Here is a 22,844-nt window from a genome sequence, read left to right as displayed (position 1 = left end):
ATATGATTAGAACATGTTATTTTTTTAATTAATTTAAAAATAAAAAAATTGAACAATTTATATATAAATTCAATGGGATGATTTTTTTTCTAAAATTTGAATCAAATCCCATCACAAACATCCTTACAATTAGATATAATACAAACACGCAGACATAATTTCAATGGAACCATACAAATTATATTAAAATGTGAAAAATTTTGAATGTACATTTTCACTGAGGCTAATTTTTTGGGATATGGAGGTGTGATGGGTGCTTCTCCCGGATATGGTTTGTATATGTGTTTGACAAGGATGTGGGGCAGAAAGTTGGCAGGCTCATGGAGAAGGACTCGGACGGTCCGAGTCCAGTGTTGCAACAACGTTGAACCGGAGTCGCACGGTCCGAGTTGGGGGGGGGGGGGGGAAACGGACGGTCCGAGCAGGGGGGGGGAAACGGACCCTGCGAGAAGGGGGGGGGAAACGGATGGTCCGAGTTGAGTATATAGGCTATATAAAAGTGTGCAACGAGTTAGTGTTAGGTTACCTTCTTCTTCCCCCATCTTGTGCGCCGCTTATTTTCTCTGTTTCCTTCTTCTGGATCTGTTGTGTGGTTCTTCAAAATAAGAAGAGGGTGGAGTTAGTTTGATTTTTTTTTTTGTTAGTAGGAGAAATGAGTGATAGAGTACTAATAAAGGTGTATTGTTTTGGTCAAATTTTATTGGATACACCTGAAGGGGTAAAATTTGTTTGTGAGAATCCAATAGATGTTGTTATTCCTTTTATCATTTCCTTTGAAGAACTGAAAGGTTTGATCTGTGAAAAGATTGATTCTGAGAGGGCAAAAAAAATATCCTGTGTTCTATACAGATATCCCGTACCGGTATTTGGTGGGTTTATCCAGTTTCAACCAAGATATGTGACGGACGAAGCGAGCATGCAGGAGATGTTTTCGATGTATATTGAAAACCGGGCGCAGATCTCGTTTATCGAGTTGTATGTTGAGTTTGAACAATCTGAGGCAGACCGAAACATTCTACGGGAAGATTATAATAGTGAAAGTGAAGAAGAGTTCGAAAGCCACTACGAATGTGTCGGTGCAGATGGAGATGACGATCATGGTGAGGGAAATATGGATCCAGATGTGACAGAGGTGGCAGATGCACTCGCAAACGATATGCCGTTTGGGGAGCCTTCATTCATGCGAGTTCTGGACTTGGAAGCCATGCATGTTCCGGAGTTTCCGGAATATATGACTGCAGGTACGTTAATAAAAAATAATTGTCTTTTTAATTAATTTGTTGAATTATTTATGAATGAATTATTATTTATTACCCATTATTTAACCATGCGTTGATGTCATGTATGTGTTAGACATTGAATCGGTTGAGGTGATCCTATGTAAAAAAAAAAATTAAAATATAGTAGGAAGTTAAATAAATAGAAGTCAACATATGTGTTTAGTAATGTTTGAAACATATAACGTTAGTTTAAAGGATTATATAGAACATAGAATTTAATATTTTATTATTATTTACGATTGGGTCGGATTTATGTCATAGTTGATGCAGTTAATATTGATTTAGTATGGTTTTGAAATATATATGGATTTATTGAAATTTTTCCCGTGCTTGTTGTTGTGGCAGAAGTTCCCCTTGTCGCAGATGGTGAATTTGCTGTTGGGATGGAGTTTAGTTCCCGGGAAGCTGTTATTAAGGCAGTAAAAGAGTATACCATACGACGAAGCGTAGATTACCGGGTGTATGAGTCTGAGCCTTTGACATTTTATGCCAAGTGTACACAGTATGGGTCAGGTTGTGATTGGCTTATCAGGGTTAGTCTGATCAGCAGGAAGTTTTGTTGGGTTATAAGGAGGTATAATGGTAGCCACACTTGCACCAGAGCCACCATTTCACAGGATCATGCGAAGCTGGACTCCATCACAATTGCAGAAGCAATAAAGCCATTGGTTGAGGCTGATCCCTCCTTAAAGGTAAAGTCCGTTATAGCAGAAGTGCAATCGAAGTTTAACTATACTGTAAGCTATCGGAAAGCATGGTTGGCTAAGCAAAGGGCAGTAGAAAAAATATTTGGAGGTTGGGAGGCATCGTACGAAGCGTTGCCAATATGGTTTCAGGCCATGTGTCATAAGGAGCCATCAGCTGTTGTCCATTTTGAGACTATGCCTGCCTACCAAGGCGATGACTTGGTTGGTCATATTCGGGTACTCCATAGAGTATTTTGGAGTTATTACCCCTGTATCAGGGCATTCAGACATTGTAAGCCAGTTGTCCAGGTGGATGGGACTCACTTGTACGGAAAGTATAAGGGTTGTCTCCTAGTCGCAGTTTCACAGGATGGCAACAACAACATCGTCCCAATTGCGTTTGCTATTGTCGAGGGAGAGACTTCTGATGCGTGGCACTTTTTCCTTAGTAACTTGCGTCAACATGTTGTCACTCGGGATGGTGTGGGTTTGATATCCGACCGACATGAATCCATCAATGCAGCTGTGGAACGGAGTAATGGAGCCTGGTCACCTCCTAGAGCTTTTCATATGTTCTGTATCAGGCACATAGAGTCGAATTTTCTGCGGAAATTCAAGGCACCGTACCTCCAAAAGTTGGTCGTCAACATTGGTAATAATTTAGTAAATTTAAGTAACTTATTAACTGTACTTAAATATTAATATTTGTTTGTGGGTTATTTAATTTATTCTCGTTTTGCTTTCCTCTAGGATATTCCAGGACGGTGCGGGAGTATGAAGTGCGTTACCAGCGATTACGGGAACGGGGGGAAGCGTATACCAACTGGTTAACCCGAATTCCTCGTGAACAGTACGCATTGGCGTTTGACGGTGGATACCGATGGGGTCACATGACAACGAATCTAGTGGAATGCATCAATTCAGTGTTGAAGGGTGCACGCAATCTTCCTATTACTGCTCTTGTCAAGGCAACATTCTACAGGCTAAACGAGCTCTTCACCAGGAAAAGAGCAGAGGCAGAAGCGCGTATTAATGCTGGCCATGTGTTCTCCGAAGTGGTGACCTCGAAGTTGCATGCAAACCAACTTGCGTCCGGGAACATACAGGTCAGTTGCTTTGACCGGCAGAATGAAGTATTCGAGGTGCGTGAGATGCCAAGCGGTATGGTGTTTGCAGTCGATCTACGCGCCCATCGATGTGACTGTGGTGAGTTCCAGGTGGACCGGATCCCCTGCAGACATGTGTTCGCATGTTGTGCAAACCAGCGACTGGATTGGAAGCTATATGTGCATGATGTGTATAAGATGGACCAAGTTCGGCGGGTGTACCGAGCAAGATTTAGGCCACTCGGTAACCCGACGACGTGGCCTGCGTACAACGGTCCTCGCTACGTACCGAATCCGCATCTGAGACGTGTCTCGAAAGGGCGCCCGAGGATGACGCGTTTCTTGAATGAGATGGACACGCGGATGCTACGTCGTCCTAGGCGATGTACGCTATGTGGAGCTGAGGGCCACAGTCGTAGTAGATGCCGTCAGGCAGCTGGTAGAGCTGCCGACGGAGATGGTCAGTAGGTTCACATTGTGGTAGGTGTAGAACGTCCGTATTATGTAATGGGTTGTCATTATGATAGAACTCGACTTTATATGTGGAACATTATGTTATGTTTTTCTGATGTGTTAATGCTAAAACGGTTTATGTTTTCTTATGTTTTCGTGAATGAACCGGCAGGTCCGGTTCAACATGAAATTATTAGTGTACCGGCCTCTCCGGTGCAATCTGATTGTATAATTGATGTTTCCGGTCCGGTTCACTCGGATTGCATAAATGAACCGACCGGTCCGGTTGAACCACATTCCATACTTGAACCGGCCGACCCGGTTGAACCACATTTTATTAGTGAACCGGCATCTCCGGTGCAATCTGATTGTATAGTTGATGTGGCCGGTCCGGTTCATATAGACGACCTAAATGAACCTGCCGGTCCGGTTGAACCACATGGCACACTTGAACCGGCCGGTCCGGTTCAACATGATTTTATTACTGAACCGGCCTCTCCGGTGCAATCTGATTGTATAATTGATGTGGCCGGTCCGATTCACTCGGATTGTCTAAATGAACCGGCCGGTCCGGTTGAACCTGCTTTCGGAAGTTAAACGGCCTGTCCTGTGCAATCTGCTTTTACAAATGATAAACAATAAATTGCAAGTGTGCAACACGTGTACCGTAATGCGTACTCAACATTAACAATACCTGAACAGTGTATTAGTGCATAAATACTCTAAACATACAATGTAGATACTTCAACCATACAACATACATACGATAACCATTCAACATAGATACTTTAATCATACAACATAAATACTCTCAACATACTACATAAGTAGAACATGGTCCACGTGACGACAACTTAAATACAACAAATAAAAGACAACTACTTTCTCATGGCCCACTTCACATCCTTGACTAAGTTCTTGCATTTCTTGGCCGCCTTTTTGAACACCGATGGAGTGTACCGACTAGCACTGCGACGTGGTGGATCAATCCTCAGATTGTAACCTTTGGAGGTTTCATCCGGGGTGCGTGCCACACCTGTATAGAAATTAAAAAAAATAATTAAATTAAGCGCATCAGGAAATCACAGCAAGACATAAATACTCGGAAGATTTACTAAAACTAAAAAATAGATGCCAGTTATGAACAAAAAATAAAAAAGTAATGCAACATGCAAAGTAGAATACAAAACATAGTACCATCATTACGAGACTCTTCATCCTCCTCAAACTCCTCTATGTCATCGTCATCATGATCCTGTTGGTCCTCCGGGTCATCCACTAGATACGCATCTGTCTCCCTCTCGAGTGTGTTATCATTTTCCTCAATGAGTCCCATGGATACACGGTGAGGATGCTGACTAAAAAAAGCTCCACGTCCGTCATCACTCCTACTAGAGTCAACCGACACAAACCCCCCAGAAGCCACTGACGATGTATTGCCCGGGAACCTCGCATCCAAAGAATACCTACCAGCCATGAGGTCAGGCTGTTGGCCATAATGTGGTAGTCCAGGGTCTGCAGACATCAACTCAAGCAACTGGCTAAAGGAACCTCCTTCTCCCGTTTCAAATTGTGAGGTACCCCAATATTGTTGACTGAGTGGAACTGATGGGGGGAACTGTGTCTGAGGTACATAATGGCTTGACGATTGAGGTTGTTCTTCTGGAACCGGTGTTGGAGGTAATATATGCGGCGAATGTGACTCCTCCACTTGATTGTCAGCATCCATATCCTGACTACCCTCATCGGTATCCTCATTACCATCATCATTATCCTTATCACCTTCCTCCATATCCTGATCACCTTCATCATTCTCTTGACCCACAAGAATTGACAAGTTCAAGTGGCCCCCATATTTTGTTCGGTACCAATGCATGTAAGTATCTAGTAGATCATGTGAAGGCATCGGAATCTCAGAGAGAATGTAGTTATACCTGTTTGACCAATGCATCACCCATTTTGAATGACTTGCTTCCGTGGCCCAATTAAGATTCTTTGGACCCTTCAGGGTTTCTCCATGCGCCTTCTCTAGATTCCCCTCCTGACTAGGTTGTCCCTGAACCAAACCAAACTGTCGCCTAACTCTATCGGTAGCATGCCACTCGACACATTCAAATGATACCAACGGAACTGTAGCACTCCAAACCACTGACTGCATGAAGATTTCAGGTGGAATGATGTTAGGATCCACCCGATCCACAGCATAAGCAACCCAAACAAACTGCAAAAAATAAAGGGACCTCATCATAACAGTCCACAAAGCCAATTACAAAGACAATGCTGTATAATTATGTCTCAGACCCTAAACATAAAACTAATACCACTTTCATTGACCCATACCTGCCCTTCCTGAAGTTCATCAAACGACCTCCTAAAGTGAGCTAACTTCAGGTATCTAAATCGTCGGTCACCACGCTCCCAGTTCCGCCACCTATGATGATATGTGCAATTACCTCAGCTACCATTAAATGAATCATAAATATCAACATACGGGGACATAACTAACAAATTATTACCTGTTTGCTAGTGGAAAACTTCGAGGTTCCCTAGGTAGCGGCGATAGGTAAGGCATCCTGATCCAAGCCCAACATAGTAGAAGTGTTAGTGGACCATCTATTTCCTTGCAGTTATAACGGGATGCCCGGCATAATGCCCTGTACAGATGTGCCAGGCATGCCGCTCCCCAACTATACTGACCAATGCTACCAAAATCACGTAACAAGGGTAGAAATTTCCAATGCACTCCTGCCCCAGACTTATCCCCAAACAAGATCGTCCCTATCAACAACATAATATGGCACCTCACATACCTCTGTATACTGATATCATCAACCAAATGTAAATTTTCTTTTAAATCACGCAGCCAGGTAAGTTTTATGCAACTAGATCTACAGTCAGACATACGCGGTGCAACTCCAAATTGAAGCAAACACTCAGCCTCCAACGCTTCATAACTGCTCATTGTCATCCCCGTGACCGGAAGACCATCTGTCGGAAGACCAAGGATCATAGCTACATCTTCAAGTGTCACAGCACACTCACCAATGGGCAGGTGGAAGGTATGTGTCTCCGGGTGCCACCGTTCAATTAGAGCATTTACCAATGCTTTCTGACACTGCACTATGCCAATCTGAGATGCATGATAGAACCCGGTAATTCTTAGATGATCCTCCACCCTTTCATTGTACCGATCCGGAGGAAGTGGATGGTTACATGTCAACATTCTTGAATTCTACAAAAAACCATAACAATTACATAAATTTATTAAAAATTTACAATATGTTCCTACATAGTACTACAGCCAAAAACTCAAAACTAAAGAACAACAACAACATAACATAACATAACCATAACATATTTGCTTATCATGATATATATAACTCATAATCTGTAAAAAAAATATTTAAATAGAACCAAACAAATATTCAAAAATTAGTCATATCCATTTAATTTATATTATTCAACTACACATATCTCTCTAACAACTACATAATCATAACAAATTTCCTAAAATCATGCTTTACATAGTCATTAATCTGTAAACTAATTTTAAACAAACCTAACAAACAATGAAAACTAAGACTAACTCATACTATTTTCATTTATGTTCTTCAAATGCATGTCTAAGAACGATATAATCATATAAAAAATTATAATCATCATAAATACAATTATTCATCTGTTCAAAATATTTTAAAATAATCTAACTAATACTACTAAATAAATTGGTCATAATCATTCTATCTGTTCTTATACATAATCATAACAAATTTCCTAAAATCATGCTTTACATAATTAGTAAACTGTAAACTAATTTTAATCAAATCTAACAAACAATGAAAACATAGACCAACTCATACTAATTTCATTTATGTTCTTCAAATGCATGTCTAAGAACAATATAATCATATAAAAAATTATAACCATCATAAATACAATTATTAATCTGTTCAAAATATTTTAAAATAATCTAACTAATACTACTAAATAAATTGGTCATAATCATTCTATCTATTCTTCTACATAATCATAACAAATTTCCTAAAATCATGCTTTACATAATTAATTATCAATCTGTAAAATAATTTTAAAGAAATCTAACAAACAATGAAAACTAAGACTGAGTCATACTCATTTCATCTATGTTCTTCAAATGCATGTCAACAACAATATAATCATACAAAAAATTTTAATCATCATAAATACAATTACTAATCTGTTCAATATATTTTAAAATAATCTAACTAATACTACTAAACAAATTACTCATAATCATTCTATTCTTGAACTGCAGATCTATCTAACAACAACCATAATATTAAAATTTTATATTTTAATAATTATAACTATAAAAAATTAAAATAAATCACAAAAAATTCAAAAATTACTTACATAATCAGGATCATTGAGATAGTGAATAATATGAAGCTCAGATCGATCAACATCTTTAATTTTTGATTTTTTTCCCATTTATTGTTGCTCCTCCACCAGCATGCAACTTCAGAGACAGAGAGATGAAGAAGAAGGGTTTGAGGAAGAAAGGTTGGTGGGTTTGAATGTTGGGTTTCGGATGGTAGGAGAGCTAGCTTTTCTCTTTCTACCGTTGCCCACCGAGTTGGGAAGCAAGGGGGGTTCGCCGCGTGTCCATCTCACCACTGGACTCGGACCGTGCGACAACACCCTACCAGGACTCGGACGGTCCGTGTTGAAGCCGTCTCGGAGGGTCCGATTCCCTCACCCTCTCCACGCTGAGCACTGGACTCGGAGGGTGCGTCTCCTGGCCCCTAACTCGCAGGGTCCGACTCCCATCCCCTGACACCACAAACGTGTTTTACACCCCCCACCCCCATATCCTTCTAATACACACCCAAGGCCCCAATATTGAAAATAAAAAGCGTTTCACTGATGGGGCAAACAAAATGAGAAAAATTTTTGAGTACTCATTTTAGCAAAAAAAAAAAAAAATTACATAAATAGAGAGGAGACTTGGTTCATTTTCGTAGTCTAGGCAAACGAAAATAGATGATAATATCTAATACATTTTTGCAGTCTCCAAAAATAAAAATGTCTTGAATTTTAAGATCCCCTTTTCTCACTTTTGCAACTATAAATAATAAAAATATAGCTAGATGCATAAATTGATAAAAATTTTGTATTGTTATTTAAATTGGTAAATATTTTTTTATTTAAATAAAAAATCCACTCAATCGAAATTCTCCAATCCAAAACATTTTAAAAAAATAGAAAGAAAAAAAAAACACAAAATACGGGGAAAATTCTGTGATTAATTACTTCTCTTCTTCCCTACGAAAACAAAAAAGGGGAGCAGTTGAGAATATCACTATATTTCTCTGGAAAGAGTTTGCACACCTCTCTTGTTGCCGGTCTTTCATCTTTCCCTGATATATACTTCCATTAATTCGCGAATTCAATCCCAAAAGGGGAAAAAGCTGCAGTAACAAAGATGGCGAGCGCAATGGTAGAAGACACGAGCTTCGAAGATGACCAGCTGGCGAACATGACCACCGAGGACATCGTCAGAGCCTCTCGCTTACTCGACAACGAGATTCGCATCCTCAAGGTTCCTCTCTTTCTCTGCTTCCGATTTCACTAGTTTTTCATCGATCCTTTCATCTTTGTTCCGTTAGGGTTTTCTTCGTTGCATTGCATCTCGCTATTTCCAACTAAAACTCGAGATTTCTGTTATCCACATGAGTTCCGTGTTCTTTATTTCCAGGATTTCGAGTTGGTTCGACCGTGCTTTGTCAATCGAGGGTTATCTACTAGTAACATAATATGAATGTGTTGGCTTCACTTGTTGAGTAATTAAAAGTTGAAACCAAAAAAAGAAAGAAAAATGACTCTTTCGTTATGCGAAAGTTTGATACTGTTATGTTTGGGGCTTTTGAAGGTTATTGGGTTTGTTGAATTTTCTGAATCTTTTTTTTTTTTTTTGAAACTTAGGAAGAGTTGCAGAGAACGAATTTGGAGTTGGAATCGTACAAGGAGAAGATAAAGGAGAATCAGGAGAAGATTAAGCTCAATAAGCAGTTGCCCTACCTTGTTGGAAACATTGTTGAGGTCATTAACTGTTACTGCTGCTCCTAGTTTGCTTTATATTGATTAGTGATTGAAAAATTTATTTTTTCCCAATATGTTGGTGCCTAACATATCTCATAGGAAAATCTTTTTGGAGTTAAATTTGGAATTGTCATTCTGAGTGAATGATTGGGGTAGGATGTATTATGGTGTTCTCTGACTATTCCTAATTTTTAACATTCTTCTTAGATTTAACTCTGACTGTCTGACATGATATTATTCTGCATTTAGATATTGGAAATGAACCCAGAAGATGAAGCTGAGGAAGATGGTGCCAATATTGATCTCGACTCGCAAAGGAAGGGGAAATGTGTTGTGCTAAAGACATCCACGCGACAGGTGAAATGGATGTTAATTTCAATATTTAGTTTTCCTGTATCATTGTATTCAGTGTTACACTAGTAGCCTATGAAAATCCCTTGATGGAATTTAAAGAAACCATAAACTTAAACACTCCCCTTCACTGCAGACCATCTTTCTTCCTGTTGTTGGGCTCGTTGACCCTGACAAGTTGAAACCGGGTGATCTGGTTGGTGTTAACAAGGATAGTTACTTGATCTTGGATACCCTACCCTCTGAGTATGATTCTCGAGTTAAAGCCATGGAAGTTGACGAAAAACCAACAGAGGATTATAATGACATTGGTGGGCTAGAGAAGCAGGTGAGCTTTAGTCTTGTCACAATATATTGAGGCAGTTCATATTTTAAAACTTTCGTGAAGGAAACTTGGTTGGTGTCTACAGATCCAAGAATTAGTAGAAGCCATTGTTTTACCAATGACACACAAGGAGCGGTTCCAGAAGTTAGGTGTTCGTCCACCAAAGGGAGTGCTCTTATACGGACCTCCAGGGACTGGGAAAACATTAATGGCACGTGCTTGCGCAGCACAGACAAATGCTACTTTTCTGAAGTTAGCAGGCCCACAGTTGGTTCAGGTATGACCATCAAATCCCCCCCCCCCCCCCTCCCCCCCAAAAAAACAACAAAAAAAAATCAATTCCTCCATGAATAATAAATTCATCATTGTTTGAATCAGTAGTGTCTTTAGCTTACCTAGCTGATTTTTTACTACATTAGAACTGGATTTTTTTTATTATGCTCGAGTCTTTTTTGGCTGAAAATTTACATATGATCTATTTTGAATATGACAAGTAAATGCTCTAATTATATGATGATTATTTACTTCTTGTTCTACTTCTAGATTTTGTGAATGCTGTTCATAGTTTATATTTGGGTATCTGTTCTTAGTTCTTATCAGGATTATCTAACCTTATCTTTTGTACAGATGTTTATTGGAGATGGAGCCAAACTCGTCCGTGATGCTTTTCAACTAGCAAAAGAGAAGTCCCCATGCATTATATTTATAGATGAAATTGATGCAATTGGTACAAAGCGGTTTGATAGGTATTATGCAAGAAGGATTTAGATACATTTGCAGTTATCTTTTTGTCTCCATTGTTAAATAAGTGTTTCTTGGTTCATGGTTCAACTATAATGGGTTAGTAACTTCTTGATGTTTCTTTGGCTAATTGCAGTGAAGTAAGTGGAGACAGGGAGGTACAAAGAACAATGTTAGAATTGCTCAACCAGCTTGATGGTTTTAGCAGTGACGATCGCATTAAGGTTTGTCTAGAATTCTTATCTATATTTATCTTTTCTCTATTTATGTGATTATTATTGTTGTTGTTGCTGCTGCTTTCTAGAGCACGGATATGACACGCGATACAGACATGACACGACACGGATACGCCGACATGTTCTTTTTAAAAAATTTTGGATACGACACGTTTAGGATACGTTGTGAATTAAAATTTAAATAATATATTAAATTAATAAAATATCATATTGTAAATATAAGAGTACAATATAGTTGCATAAAAAAGTCTTAAAATTCTACAATTATTAAAGAGAGAGACATTGAATTGAAGTTACTCAGAGACCTTTCAATTTCATTGATATATTAAAATAATAATAAACAAATAAAAGAATAAGAGAGAGAAACGAGAAACGAGAAACGCACTGTACACACAGTGTGTAGTTCTTCACTTCTTCAACCTTGTATCTTCTTCAATAGCAATGCATCATTCTCAACAGTACGGCTGAGCTAGTGAGCCACCGAAGGAAGACAGTAACAACTAACAATGCTTAGGTTTTGATTTATTTTATTTTTAAATCTAGGTTTCGATTTTTTTTTAAAGATTTCAAAATTAAAATGGGGGGAAATCGGGCCATGAAATCACTCAATCAGTTGTAGCCCAGCAGAAAGATTTGCTAAAACATCCAACTCGGGTCGGACTTGCTTCAGATTCGTGACCGCTTCATGGAAGTTCCACACTGCAAGAGGACGTGTCACCGATACGCTCCTTTGCCGTATCCATCGTGTGTCAGTGGCGTATCCGTGCCGGCACCATTAGCGAATCTGTGCTAAATAGGTTGCTTTTGAAGGGGAAAGAAGGCTCTAAAGATGTTTGATGTGTCTGGGTTAAGCGTAACAATCTTATAATTTATAAATTATATTTGCTTAAAACCTATGTTTGGAACCTAGTTCGGTAGTTTATATTGCAACACCTTGAATCGTGATCAATTTGATTTAGAAGTTGCCATCATTCTTATAGGAATTATGTTTATTTATGATGTAGATTAAGTGTCATTCTCATTTATTCTTTTAAATTGCAGGTGATAGCAGCCACAAATCGGGCAGATATTCTTGACCCAGCTCTTATGCGTTCTGGTCGTCTAGATCGTAAAATTGAATTTCCACACCCAACTGAAGAAGCAAGAGCTAGAATTCTGCAGGTTTGTTGTCTTCCAACTTATCTGCTGACAATCTTTTCTTTGTAACAGCATTTACTGAATTCTCTCACATTGTTAATTTAGATCCATTCGAGGAAGATGAATGTTCATCCGGATGTAAACTTTGAGGAACTTGCTCGGTCCACAGATGATTTCAATGGAGCACAACTTAAGGCTGTCTGTGTTGAGGCTGGAATGTTAGCCCTAAGGCGTGATGCTACTGAGGTTTGTTTTCTTCAAACTATGCAACAACTTAAATAATTCAAACATCATGATTAATCTATTTGTATAATAGGGGTCGACATTTTTGTCAAGTCAGTTTTTATTTTTTACTTTTTTTGGGGTCATTATTATTGCAATTCTTTATGTTTTGCTGCTACAGTTGCTGCTGAATTTTAAAGACCAACTAATAATTTATTCCATGTTTATGCTTAATTGATGTCGGAATAATCATGATCTTTTTGTTCCCGGATTGTAGGTGAACCACGAGGACTTTAATGAAGGTATCATCCAAGTCCAAGCAAAGAAAAAGGCAAGCTTGAATTATTATGCATAAGCTTGATTTTGGATCAAGCTAGTTCAGCAAATTTGATGTTTGACATTTGTTTGCTGTTTTCAATTTATTGCAAATTTTACTCTTAAATTATATTTAACCAAATAGCATACGAATATCACCGTCTTCTAAAAGTACATTATCTTGGAATTTGTTTGGAATATTGCTAAAAAATTAGATGTGCTTGGGTTGGAATCAGATATATATTGTTGGAGAAAAGTAAACTCAAACGAATCACATAAAAAATCATCAGATTGATTGGATTTCCCTTTAGACAAGAGGCGGGATCCGTTTCATACGAGTATAACAATGAGGTGTCAACAAAGGTTGGAAATTGTTAAGACACCATATGTTTACCAGGATCAATTAAATTCTCATTTCCATTATGATCGTTTTGTTGGTAATTTGAATTTCATGGTAATTTGAATTTCATGGTTTATGAAGACGACGTCTAATTCTTCCCATGGGAATTTACCATTAAAGGTGTTCAAATTGTTCTCCAACTAAATGCTCTTAAATCAGCAAAATCTAGACAACGGCAACATCTGATTAAAAGAATGCGGGGGACACCCAACACTCACCAACTAGGTGAATTTAAATTTGTGGTTTGCTAAATGAATTATATTTCGAACAAATAAAATTGATATGTTGATTCTTCCCCTACTTTTCTTCAACCTTCTCTATTTTTCCCACTTTCTCACTCCTGTTTCCATCAGAGACTTAGGGTTGGGTGGGAGTTGAATGACCTCGAGCTTGGAAAGCTGTAAGTTTAGCTCAATAATGTGGAGCTTGACTTACTAGCATTTTACAAGTTGACTTGAACCCATTAGCTAGTTTAAACTTTAAACTATTAAGTTTGCAACTTGAACACGGTCCCTACCATATCCAACTATAAAGTTGTCATTATTATTTAAGATGTTTCGTAATTTACATACAAAATCTGATCATTTTCATGATTATACGTCGTAAAAATTTATTGTTTTGGGATAAAAATATTCAAAAGCATATAATTCATGAAAATATCAAATACTTGAAAATTATTTTATTATATCTTGAAATATTTAAAACCATTATTCCTAAGTAATTATATGTCCGAAAGTAAATTTGCAAAGCTTGAAAGTTGAGACAAATACCTATGAAATTTATAAATTCAGATTTTAAACTACCAGATACGAGACGCCCAACATAAGTAGGGTTATATGGATGACAATTCGAACTGGTTCGATCCAATCCACCCTAACCCACTCCTTACAGACGGAAATTTTCAAATGTTGATCGAATATGAGATCAATTTAGATAAATCATACGTATTTCTGTTTGAATATGGGACGAATATGAATAATGGTCTCCCATCCCATATGTATGTATAGTTTATACGTATTATTTACGTATAAAACCTACTTATTTCTATCTACTTGTTATCGTGAATAATTTAAAATTGTGTGTTTAATTATGTTTCTAAAATATTTAATCATGTTTAAAACTTTATTAATTAGTTTAGTACAATTTATATATTTTAATATTATAAATTTTTTCTTTAAAAAAAACTATAAATCAATTTAATTCTAAGGTGGGACAGATATGAGACAATCACAGTACATAAGCGTTGAAGACGAATGAGTCATTTAAATACCCGTCTGGCCTCCCCCATTGCCATCCTTAAGCATGGGCAACCCTTTCAATGTTCCCTAGTTTGCATTGATTTATCTTTTTACCCTTCTGGATATAACTAAAATAGCAAAACATATTGCTTGGTTAATTATTACGCGATAACATGTTCCTCTCAAAGACAAAAGGAAAAGCATATAAAAAGCAACCTTCAAAACAAATCTTATAACAATAAACTCGATGGCGATTACAACAAAATACCAAAATCCAAAAACACAGGACTAAATTAGGAGTAGTTTTCTCCTGCTCAAATAGCATATCATAGCATCATATAACTAATGTGACTGCAACCAAACAAAGCCTTGAAACCAGGTGCTTAACACTTGATTTCCTTCAATCCATGGGCAAAGTAAAGAAAAGTTGGATCAGTTGCACCTTCTTTGTAATATGCAAACACCAGACTTCCATCATCGTGCATGCTCTCCCCAACAAAACTGCAACATCGATACGCAATTAATTAGAGCATTATTTATGCATCAATGAGATGTTAGAAGGTGTAAGTTCAAACCAGATAAAATGCATGAATAACTTGTATTAACCTCTCTCGAGGGTAAGTGCCATTACAAAATACCCGTAAATTCAGCTTGGCAATTAGTGTCCAATTCTACATATTGTAGAATTTGACACTTATTTGCATGATACTTAAAAGGGTTATCTGTAACTTAACCTAACCTCGAGAGGTTAGTATCACCCGAATCTCAGAAGATATAACTGCATACTTTTACAAATAAAAGAAAGTGTTGAGTTATATAATCTAATTTCAGAAGAGGCAAGTATAATTTACTATAAAACCGAAAGAGTAAGATAATCCAAAATAATTGAAGAACGTACAATTGAAGGTCACTAAGCTTTGAGAGGAGGAACTTAGTTGCTCCCTCAATGTTCTTCTTGAAGTGTTCTTGCTGTTCTGGCTCTAATTTGGCTGTCAGCAACTTGATGTATCTCTTCATGTAAGTAACAAACTGTTTCTTATCAAAAGCTGGTTGCTCCTGTAAAAAGTTGAACAAAAATATACGTAAATAAAGATACTAAAGCAAAACCATTTACATCACAGTAACCAAAAGATGGCTTTTCCTTAATAAGATAAAAAATGTTTTCCTCACCTGAAGCCTAAAAGTATCGACAATATCAACAACTTTAACAGCTTGATCATCGACACTCTCATCCTCTTCTCCACCTTCCGCAGATGGGTTAGCACCAATATCTACATTGATTGCTCCTTGAATAACCCACTGCCAAAAGCCACATCACACAACTGAGCAAGGAGAAGACATAATAGATATTTAAAAAAAAGAAGGGGAAAGGGGGGAGGGGGAGGGGGGGGGGGGGGGGGGGGGAACCAGTTCCTAACCTTTCCTTCCACTTCCCACAAAATTCCATTCTCAATTTCCTTGTAAGGGAATGAGTCAGAGAGAAGCTCATCACCTAAAAGTCAAGTCAACAAAATTTTAGTTAGTCACCTCAAGCATTTGGGATTAACATCAGATCAGCAGCACTCAGTTACATATTCAATTCACCGCTTAGCAACCGGGATAACAAAATTCATCTTAGATCAAAACCCTATGATAGTGTGGACCACTCTAAACACATGATGATCCAATTAATTACCAAGTGCAAGGGTATCATCCTTACAAGTAAATCGCTTTCTAACAGAATCAGAAAAGTTTTAGCATCTGAAACAATTGTAGATAAGTGGCAAACCCTAACCCAGAGAAACGGAACAAATAACATTATTTTTGTTAATTAAGAAAAAAAATCACAATCAAAGCTGCTAAAATCTGAATCAAGGAAAATCTTATCCATGAAAAACAACACACTTAATTAAATCCCCGTTCCGGTTTGACTATCACCCTCAAAATTTGGTATATTGTTGGATGCATGAATAAATCTGAATACAAATTGCAAGTTATATGAAAACAATTTGTGTCCAAATAAATTGATCTAGGAACCTAGCGTATCAATTTTGACGAAAGTGGATTCATAAGAACTACAACAAACCATAGCAGAGGAAACAAAATTAAAAGAGAAAGAAGGTGAAATTTCACCTGTAAGAAGATCCTGGTAAACCAACATGGTTGCAGTTGTTGATTGATCTACGAACAAAGAAATCGAATACGATCAGAACAATTTTATTATAATTATGGGAAGTAGAGAGTGGTGAGAGACTCAGAGGAGGAGAAGAGAGGCGGTGACCCGTTTATATAGAATATTAGGGTTTTTGAGGGACGGTGTGGGTCAGATTCCTGATATTTAGAGGTGCGAGAAAATATAGTTCCTAATTTTTCTCCTAGCTCTCAAAAATTAAAAATAAAAATCCAATTCTAATTTCACTTCGATGGAAGTTCAGAAAATCGGACTGGTTAAACCGTTTTAATTATCGGTTTATTAAATTATTGGTTTAATCGATCTAATCAATAATTCAACTGAAAAAATTATTTTAAAATAAAATAATAAATAAATTATAAATAAGTATTTTTTAAAATATAATTATAATCTAATATAAATATTAAAATATTTTTTAAATTTAAAACACTACATAAAATGTCATCAATTAAATTTATATGATCTTATCAAAATACAAACTCAAGTTAAATAGTATAAAGAAATATCAAATATTAAATATCAAATTGTCAACATATGGATTTATCAATCATCAAAATTCACAAAAATTTGTTGCAGATTTGCTTACCGTATTGAGTAGAAGAATCAAGAGATGGTACAAATTGATATTGATTGGGACTGCTTTGTTTAGTTTAGCATTTTTCTAGAGTTAAACTCCAAAATGGTCTCTGAGATTGGCGTTTTGCACTAAAATCGTCTCTGATATTTCAATTGCATCAATTACGTCCCTGAGATTAAAAAAATGCACCATATTAGTCCCTGACCTATTTTTCATTAATGACGTGATGACATGGCATGATGACGTAGACTGTAAGTGACACGTGTCACTTCATGATTTGGCCACGTATAATAGTATGATGATGTGGTGACCATTAACACGTGGCATGCCACGTGTCCGGTTGTGCCACGTGTCACAATGTTATTTGGCCACGTGTCCGGTTGTGCCACGTGTCGCAACAGTATTCGTCCACGTGTCATCCATTATAACATTAAGTGACTCATTTTAGTCCCTGAAATTGAATGTCGTACACCAAACTAGTCCCTTCACCAGTTTTTTCTCATTTTTTTCTATAAATTCAAAAATTCTCAATATTTTTGAATGCATTAATTTCAAGTCTATTTTGTCACATGTTTTTCAAATAAAAGTGTTTTCATAAAATATTTTTTCTCTTGCGAATATCCTAACCGTCGACTTGGAGTTGACGTGAAGCCTTTTCAAGTACCTTCATTACCATCTCCGACCTCTTTTAGTACTTTTATAAAATATTTTTTCTTGCGGATACTCCTAATAACCGCCGTCTTGGAGTTGACGTAAAGGCATTTCAAGCTTCCCTCATTATCGTCTCCGACCTCTTTCGTCTAGACTGCAGAGGTCAGCAATGGTTGTGAGGGTACTTGAAGTCCTTCAATCTAGCTCATTTATACATAACGAAAACGTGTATTTCACTAAAAAAATGTTTATTTTAATTATTAATTTCTTGTTAAAACACATATTTTTTATGAAAAAAAAGTGTCTAATCAATCATATAATTATTTTTTTATAATAACATACTTATATATTACAAAATTTATCAATGTTAAATTATTAAAAAGAATTATATATGAAAAAATAGAACTGAAATTAGTGTATCCAAGATATTAAAATTTTAAATTTAAAAAAATGAGAAAAAACTGGTGAATGGACTAGTTTGGTGCACGACATTCAATTTCAGGGACTAAAATGAGTCACTTAATGCAAAGTGATGGACTAATTTTGTGCATATACAACGATGACATAATAGATGACACGTGGACGAATACTGTTGCGACACGTGACATAACCGGACACGTGGCCAAATAACATTATGACACGTGGCACAACCATCCACGTCAGCATGCCACGTGTCACTGGTCACCACATCATACCATTACACGTGGCTAAATCATGAAGTGACACATGTCACTTACAGTCCACATCATCATGCCATGTCATTACGTTGTTAATGAAAAATAGGTCAGGGACTAATATGGTACATTTTTTCAATCTCAGGAACGTAATTGGTGCAATTGGAATCTCAGGGACGATTTTAGTGCAAAACGCCAATCTCAGAAACAATTTTAGGGTTTAACTCCATTTTTCTAATTTAAAAGACATTGAGTTTTTTATTAGTACATGATTCTTGCATATTGATCTTTTGAATGATGGGAAGACAAAATGCTAGAAACTTAATTTTGGACAAGAAATCATCATCAAAGTCTAATTCATCAAAACCCTAAAATGTTCTTGTGAGTTTCTTTTTTTTTTGGATGATTATTTAAGCATATTCCATAATTGTGATCGTGAGGCATCAATGTCTCCTGATCCAGCCCATCTGATTTCTTCAACTAAAGTCATAACAAAAGGAATGGTACCAGAAAAGAAGGTAGTTAATGGATCATTAAATGAAAAATTTTTTGTTTTTACAAGTGAAGATGAACAGGCCGATGCACAAACTTGAATGTAGCAACTTAACACAATTTAACAGAGCCAAAAAAAGCAGCAACAAAAGTTAAATACAAACAACAAATTCACTCTAAACCCTGAAATCAATAACTATTTCAACAAAAATTGAGAAACATCATACTCAAATTAAAAAACGACAACAGCAGTATAACAAATCCATTTTAATCAATAATTTCAAGTTTCAACAACACAATCAATTATTTAATTAATTTCAGATTCAAAAAATCACAATTCAGAATATTAGACATTCAAAACACTGAAACAAACTCAACAGTGATGACACTAAATTGAACAGAGCATTAACAAGGAAGAAAAAGAAGAAAAACATTAGCAACATTAGCAATATTATTTGAACAAAAAATTCCAAAATTAAAAGGGAGAAGAAGAACAGAGCCATTAGTAACTAGAGCAAAATTAAAATGAAGAAGCAAAGCACGGCCACTCACCTTCGACGGAGACACGGACGGTGACCGGCGAGAGGTGAGACGACGGCAAATGGCGAGCTGCTCCAAGCCACAAACCGAGAAGCTAGTGGACGACGTGCCGAGCTAGCTAGGTTCCGGACAAGGGAAAGAGGCAGAAGCAGAGGCGCCGAGAACCCGGGACGGCGACGACAAGAAACCTAAGGCTAAGGTTTTGCCGTTTTGATTTTGCTTAGGGGCTGGAGGGAGGGGGTCATGAGTGGCTTTTGGTTTTTCTTTTTTTTTTTCTTTTTAAACGTAAAACGGTGCCGTTTTCTTAGAACCGGCCGGTCATTGGCCTAGTCTAACTGGCCAGTTCTCGACTGGTTCAACAATTTTCGAACGGTTCTTTAATTAGCTGTTATTGACAGCTGACCGAACCATTTTTATTATTATCTTGTCCAGGTTGAACCGGCTCGGCCGGCCAATCCGGTCCGATTTCCAGCACTATTTCGGTATTTCCAGCTAACATAGGGTGGATAATTCTTGACAAATCTCATGGGACCATACAAAACCGTGGTTGGATAAATTTTAATGTTTTCCCCTGGCTTGAATGGGGAGTATATACATAATAGTTTTAGGGTCGACCAAAACGATCCTTCGTTTTTTCCAATTTTGTAGGAAAAAACTTCAGAAACTAAAAATAACTGAATTTGACATGACAATTTTATCCTTGTTTATTTATATCTTTATTAAGTTGAGAATTAAATTAAATTATTTTGCGATAACACACTCCTCTAAAAATAAATATAGGAAAACATCTTCGAAAGCAAAATCTTGGAAACAAAGCTCTCCTTATAACATAACAATGAACACTCAATGTCAATTACTAAAGAATACCAAATCCCAAAAACACAACAGAGTAAATTATGAAGATTTTTTTTATCTAGCTCAAATATAAGAGATCTTCATATAACTAATGCGTCTGCAAACCGATACAAAGTCTCGGAACCAGGTGCTTAACACTTGACTTCCTTCAATCCATGAGCAAAGTAGAGAAAAGTAGGATCAGTTGCACCTTCCTTGTAATATGCAAACACCAGGCTTCCATCATCGTGCATGCTCTCCCCAACAAAACTGCAACATTGATACGCAATCAATTAGCATTAATTATTAAGTGATAGCTTACCCAAGCTACCACATGATTTGTCCCATTAGTGTCACATTCCACAAGACATAATGGTATCAAATGTATTACCACAGTATCACATAAATCTCAAGACAAGATTAATGTAAACGGTTATATGACTTAAAGTTCAAGAGAGGTGAGTGTAATTTATTATAAAATTGAAGGAGTAGGATAATGTAATTAGATTGGGGAAGAACCTACAATTGAAGGTCACTGAGCTTTGAGAGGAGGAACTTAGTTGCTCCCTCAATGTTCTTCTTGAAGTGCTCTTGCTTCTCTGGCTCTAATTTGGCTGTCAGCAACTTAATGTATCTCTTCATGAAAGTAACAAATTGTTTCTTATCAAAAGCTGGTTGCTCCTGTAAAAATTGAACAAAATACATGTAAATAAGAAGATAAACAAATATTTGCATAGCGAAGTATCCAAAGATGGTTTTTTCTTAGAGGAGTGCTAGGGAGCCAGCAAATTTTTTGAATTGTAGCAATCAATTAGTCATCGATAGAGTATTTAATGGTGTGAGATTTCATCTAATGGTGAAAAATCACTGGTTTTTGTTTTGCTGGCTAAGTGCTGGCCAGATTTTAACAAATCTGCTGGCCCCTTAGACTTTTCCTTTTTCTTATATATATATATGCCTGACCTGAAGCCTAAAAGTATCAACAATATCAACTACTTTGACAGCTTGATCATCGACACCCTCATCCTCTTCTCCGCCTTCTGCGGAAGGGTTAGCACCAATATCTACATCAATTGCTCCTTGAACAACCCACTGCCAGAACCCACATTACACAATTAACTCATCAACACTTAACAAACGAAAAAAAAAAAACCCTGAAAAGGAAACAAAGATTCCAGAATATAAAGAAGGGTTCCTATTTCCTAACCTTTCCTTCAACTTCCCAGAGGATTCCATTCTCAATTTCCTTGTATGGGAACGAGTCAGAGAGAAGTTCATCGCCTAAAACATTCATCAAGAAATCCAAGTTAGACGAGTTCAAGCACTTAACTATTACCATCAGATCAACCGTATTAACTCACTTTCACAATTAATTAATTAATTAATTAATCAATTTGCAAAAGCATAATTATATTGATAGTGAGGACCACTTAATTGCATGATGATCTAACTGATCAACAACCAGACTGATTAAAAAATTCAGAGAAGATTTAGAATCTGAGATAATCACAGCAAGTGTAAAAGGATAACCCAGAGATACAGACAGAAAATTATAATCTCAGATAGAAAAAATATAATAATAGCAAACAACCTTAATAATTATTAATTAAAACGACTTATCATAAGCAGAGTTTCTTTGGGCAAGAACAAATCTAAACCCGGGAAAACTCTATCAGAGTTTATTAAAGGAATAGCAGATTCAATGAAAGTGGATCCTAAGAACTACATATTCTACCAAACATAACACGAAATTTACTTCATTTAACAAGTTTCGATCCTCTTTCATACATACAACAACTGAGATCTTAAACCACACATATAGCAAAGGAATAAAAATAAAAATAGAAAATAAATATAACAGAAAAAGGTGAAAGCTTTTCACCTGTAAGAAGATCCTGGTAAACCAGCATGGTTGCAGTTCTTTGCTCTAACTTCTAAGATCGAAGAAACAAGAAGAGCAGAGCAGAGCAGAGCAGAGCAGAGCCGTGAGAGATTCAAGAGACTTGAGTAAGAACAACGAGCGACGGTGAGCTTTTATAGAGTGTTAGGGTTTCCTGATATTTAGGGCTCCGAAAATATTTCCCTTTTTATTCTCACTAAAGTATATTATATTATAATATGGTATTTTTTATTGTGGCTAAATTTTAGATGTAAAATCTAAAAATAAAAGAGTAAGTTCTATCTTTTTTTTATCTCTACTTTAACTAATTTAGATACAAAAATTATAGGTACCAAAGAACTTCTCTTATAAATATAGAATAAAGAATTATTTTTAATTATTAAAATATTTAAATATTGATAAATTTACTTATAAAAAAATAAAATTAATATTATA

At 36.6% G+C, this 22,844-nt stretch overlaps 5 protein-coding genes across 5 annotated transcripts; 2 read left to right on the top strand and 3 right to left on the bottom strand.

Moving 5' to 3' along the window:
* The first annotated feature begins 652 nt into the window (after positions 1-652).
* LOC130949440 (uncharacterized) lies at positions 653-4,122 on the top strand. The gene is made up of 4 exons (XM_057878160.1): positions 653-1,241; positions 1,626-2,618; positions 2,717-3,532; positions 3,698-4,122. The coding sequence occupies exons 1-4, from the start codon at positions 653-655 to the stop codon at positions 4,120-4,122; spliced, it is 2,823 nt and encodes a 940-aa protein (XP_057734143.1).
* Positions 4,123-4,216: 94 nt separating this feature from the next.
* LOC130947755 (serine/threonine-protein phosphatase 7 long form homolog) lies at positions 4,217-8,082 on the bottom strand. The gene is made up of 5 exons (XM_057876459.1): positions 7,918-8,082; positions 6,042-6,757; positions 5,866-5,956; positions 4,723-5,746; positions 4,217-4,561 (listed from the first exon to the last, which is right to left on the bottom strand). The coding sequence occupies exons 1-5, from the start codon at positions 7,993-7,995 to the stop codon at positions 4,404-4,406; spliced, it is 2,067 nt and encodes a 688-aa protein (XP_057732442.1). The 5' UTR covers positions 7,996-8,082; the 3' UTR covers positions 4,217-4,403.
* Positions 8,083-8,816: 734 nt separating this feature from the next.
* Positions 8,817-13,170, top strand: LOC130950816 (26S proteasome regulatory subunit 6A homolog). The gene is made up of 10 exons (XM_057879404.1): positions 8,817-9,106; positions 9,490-9,606; positions 9,856-9,963; positions 10,094-10,285; positions 10,368-10,559; positions 10,910-11,028; positions 11,160-11,247; positions 12,301-12,420; positions 12,502-12,642; positions 12,896-13,170. Exons 1-10 carry the CDS (start codon positions 8,990-8,992, stop codon positions 12,971-12,973), a joined length of 1,272 nt encoding a protein of 423 aa, XP_057735387.1. The 5' UTR covers positions 8,817-8,989; the 3' UTR covers positions 12,974-13,170.
* A 1,606-nt stretch (positions 13,171-14,776) lies between these two features.
* Positions 14,777-16,938, bottom strand: LOC130951770 (translationally-controlled tumor protein homolog). Its single transcript, XM_057880493.1, has 5 exons — positions 16,684-16,938; positions 15,990-16,063; positions 15,742-15,870; positions 15,470-15,627; positions 14,777-15,072 (listed from the first exon to the last, which is right to left on the bottom strand). The coding sequence occupies exons 1-5, from the start codon at positions 16,709-16,711 to the stop codon at positions 14,955-14,957; spliced, it is 507 nt and encodes a 168-aa protein (XP_057736476.1). The 5' UTR covers positions 16,712-16,938; the 3' UTR covers positions 14,777-14,954.
* Positions 16,939-20,440: 3,502 nt separating this feature from the next.
* LOC130947622 (translationally-controlled tumor protein homolog) lies at positions 20,441-22,586 on the bottom strand. Its single transcript, XM_057876333.1, has 5 exons — positions 22,392-22,586; positions 21,717-21,790; positions 21,473-21,601; positions 21,033-21,190; positions 20,441-20,779 (listed from the first exon to the last, which is right to left on the bottom strand). The coding sequence occupies exons 1-5, from the start codon at positions 22,417-22,419 to the stop codon at positions 20,662-20,664; spliced, it is 507 nt and encodes a 168-aa protein (XP_057732316.1). The 5' UTR covers positions 22,420-22,586; the 3' UTR covers positions 20,441-20,661.
* Positions 22,587-22,844: the final 258 nt, after the last annotated feature.

This window comes from Arachis stenosperma, chromosome 9 (genome assembly GCF_014773155.1).
Source record: "Arachis stenosperma cultivar V10309 chromosome 9, arast.V10309.gnm1.PFL2, whole genome shotgun sequence".
NCBI lineage: Eukaryota > Viridiplantae > Streptophyta > Magnoliopsida > Fabales > Fabaceae > Arachis > Arachis stenosperma.
This window is presented reverse-complemented; position numbering and strand designations above follow the sequence as displayed.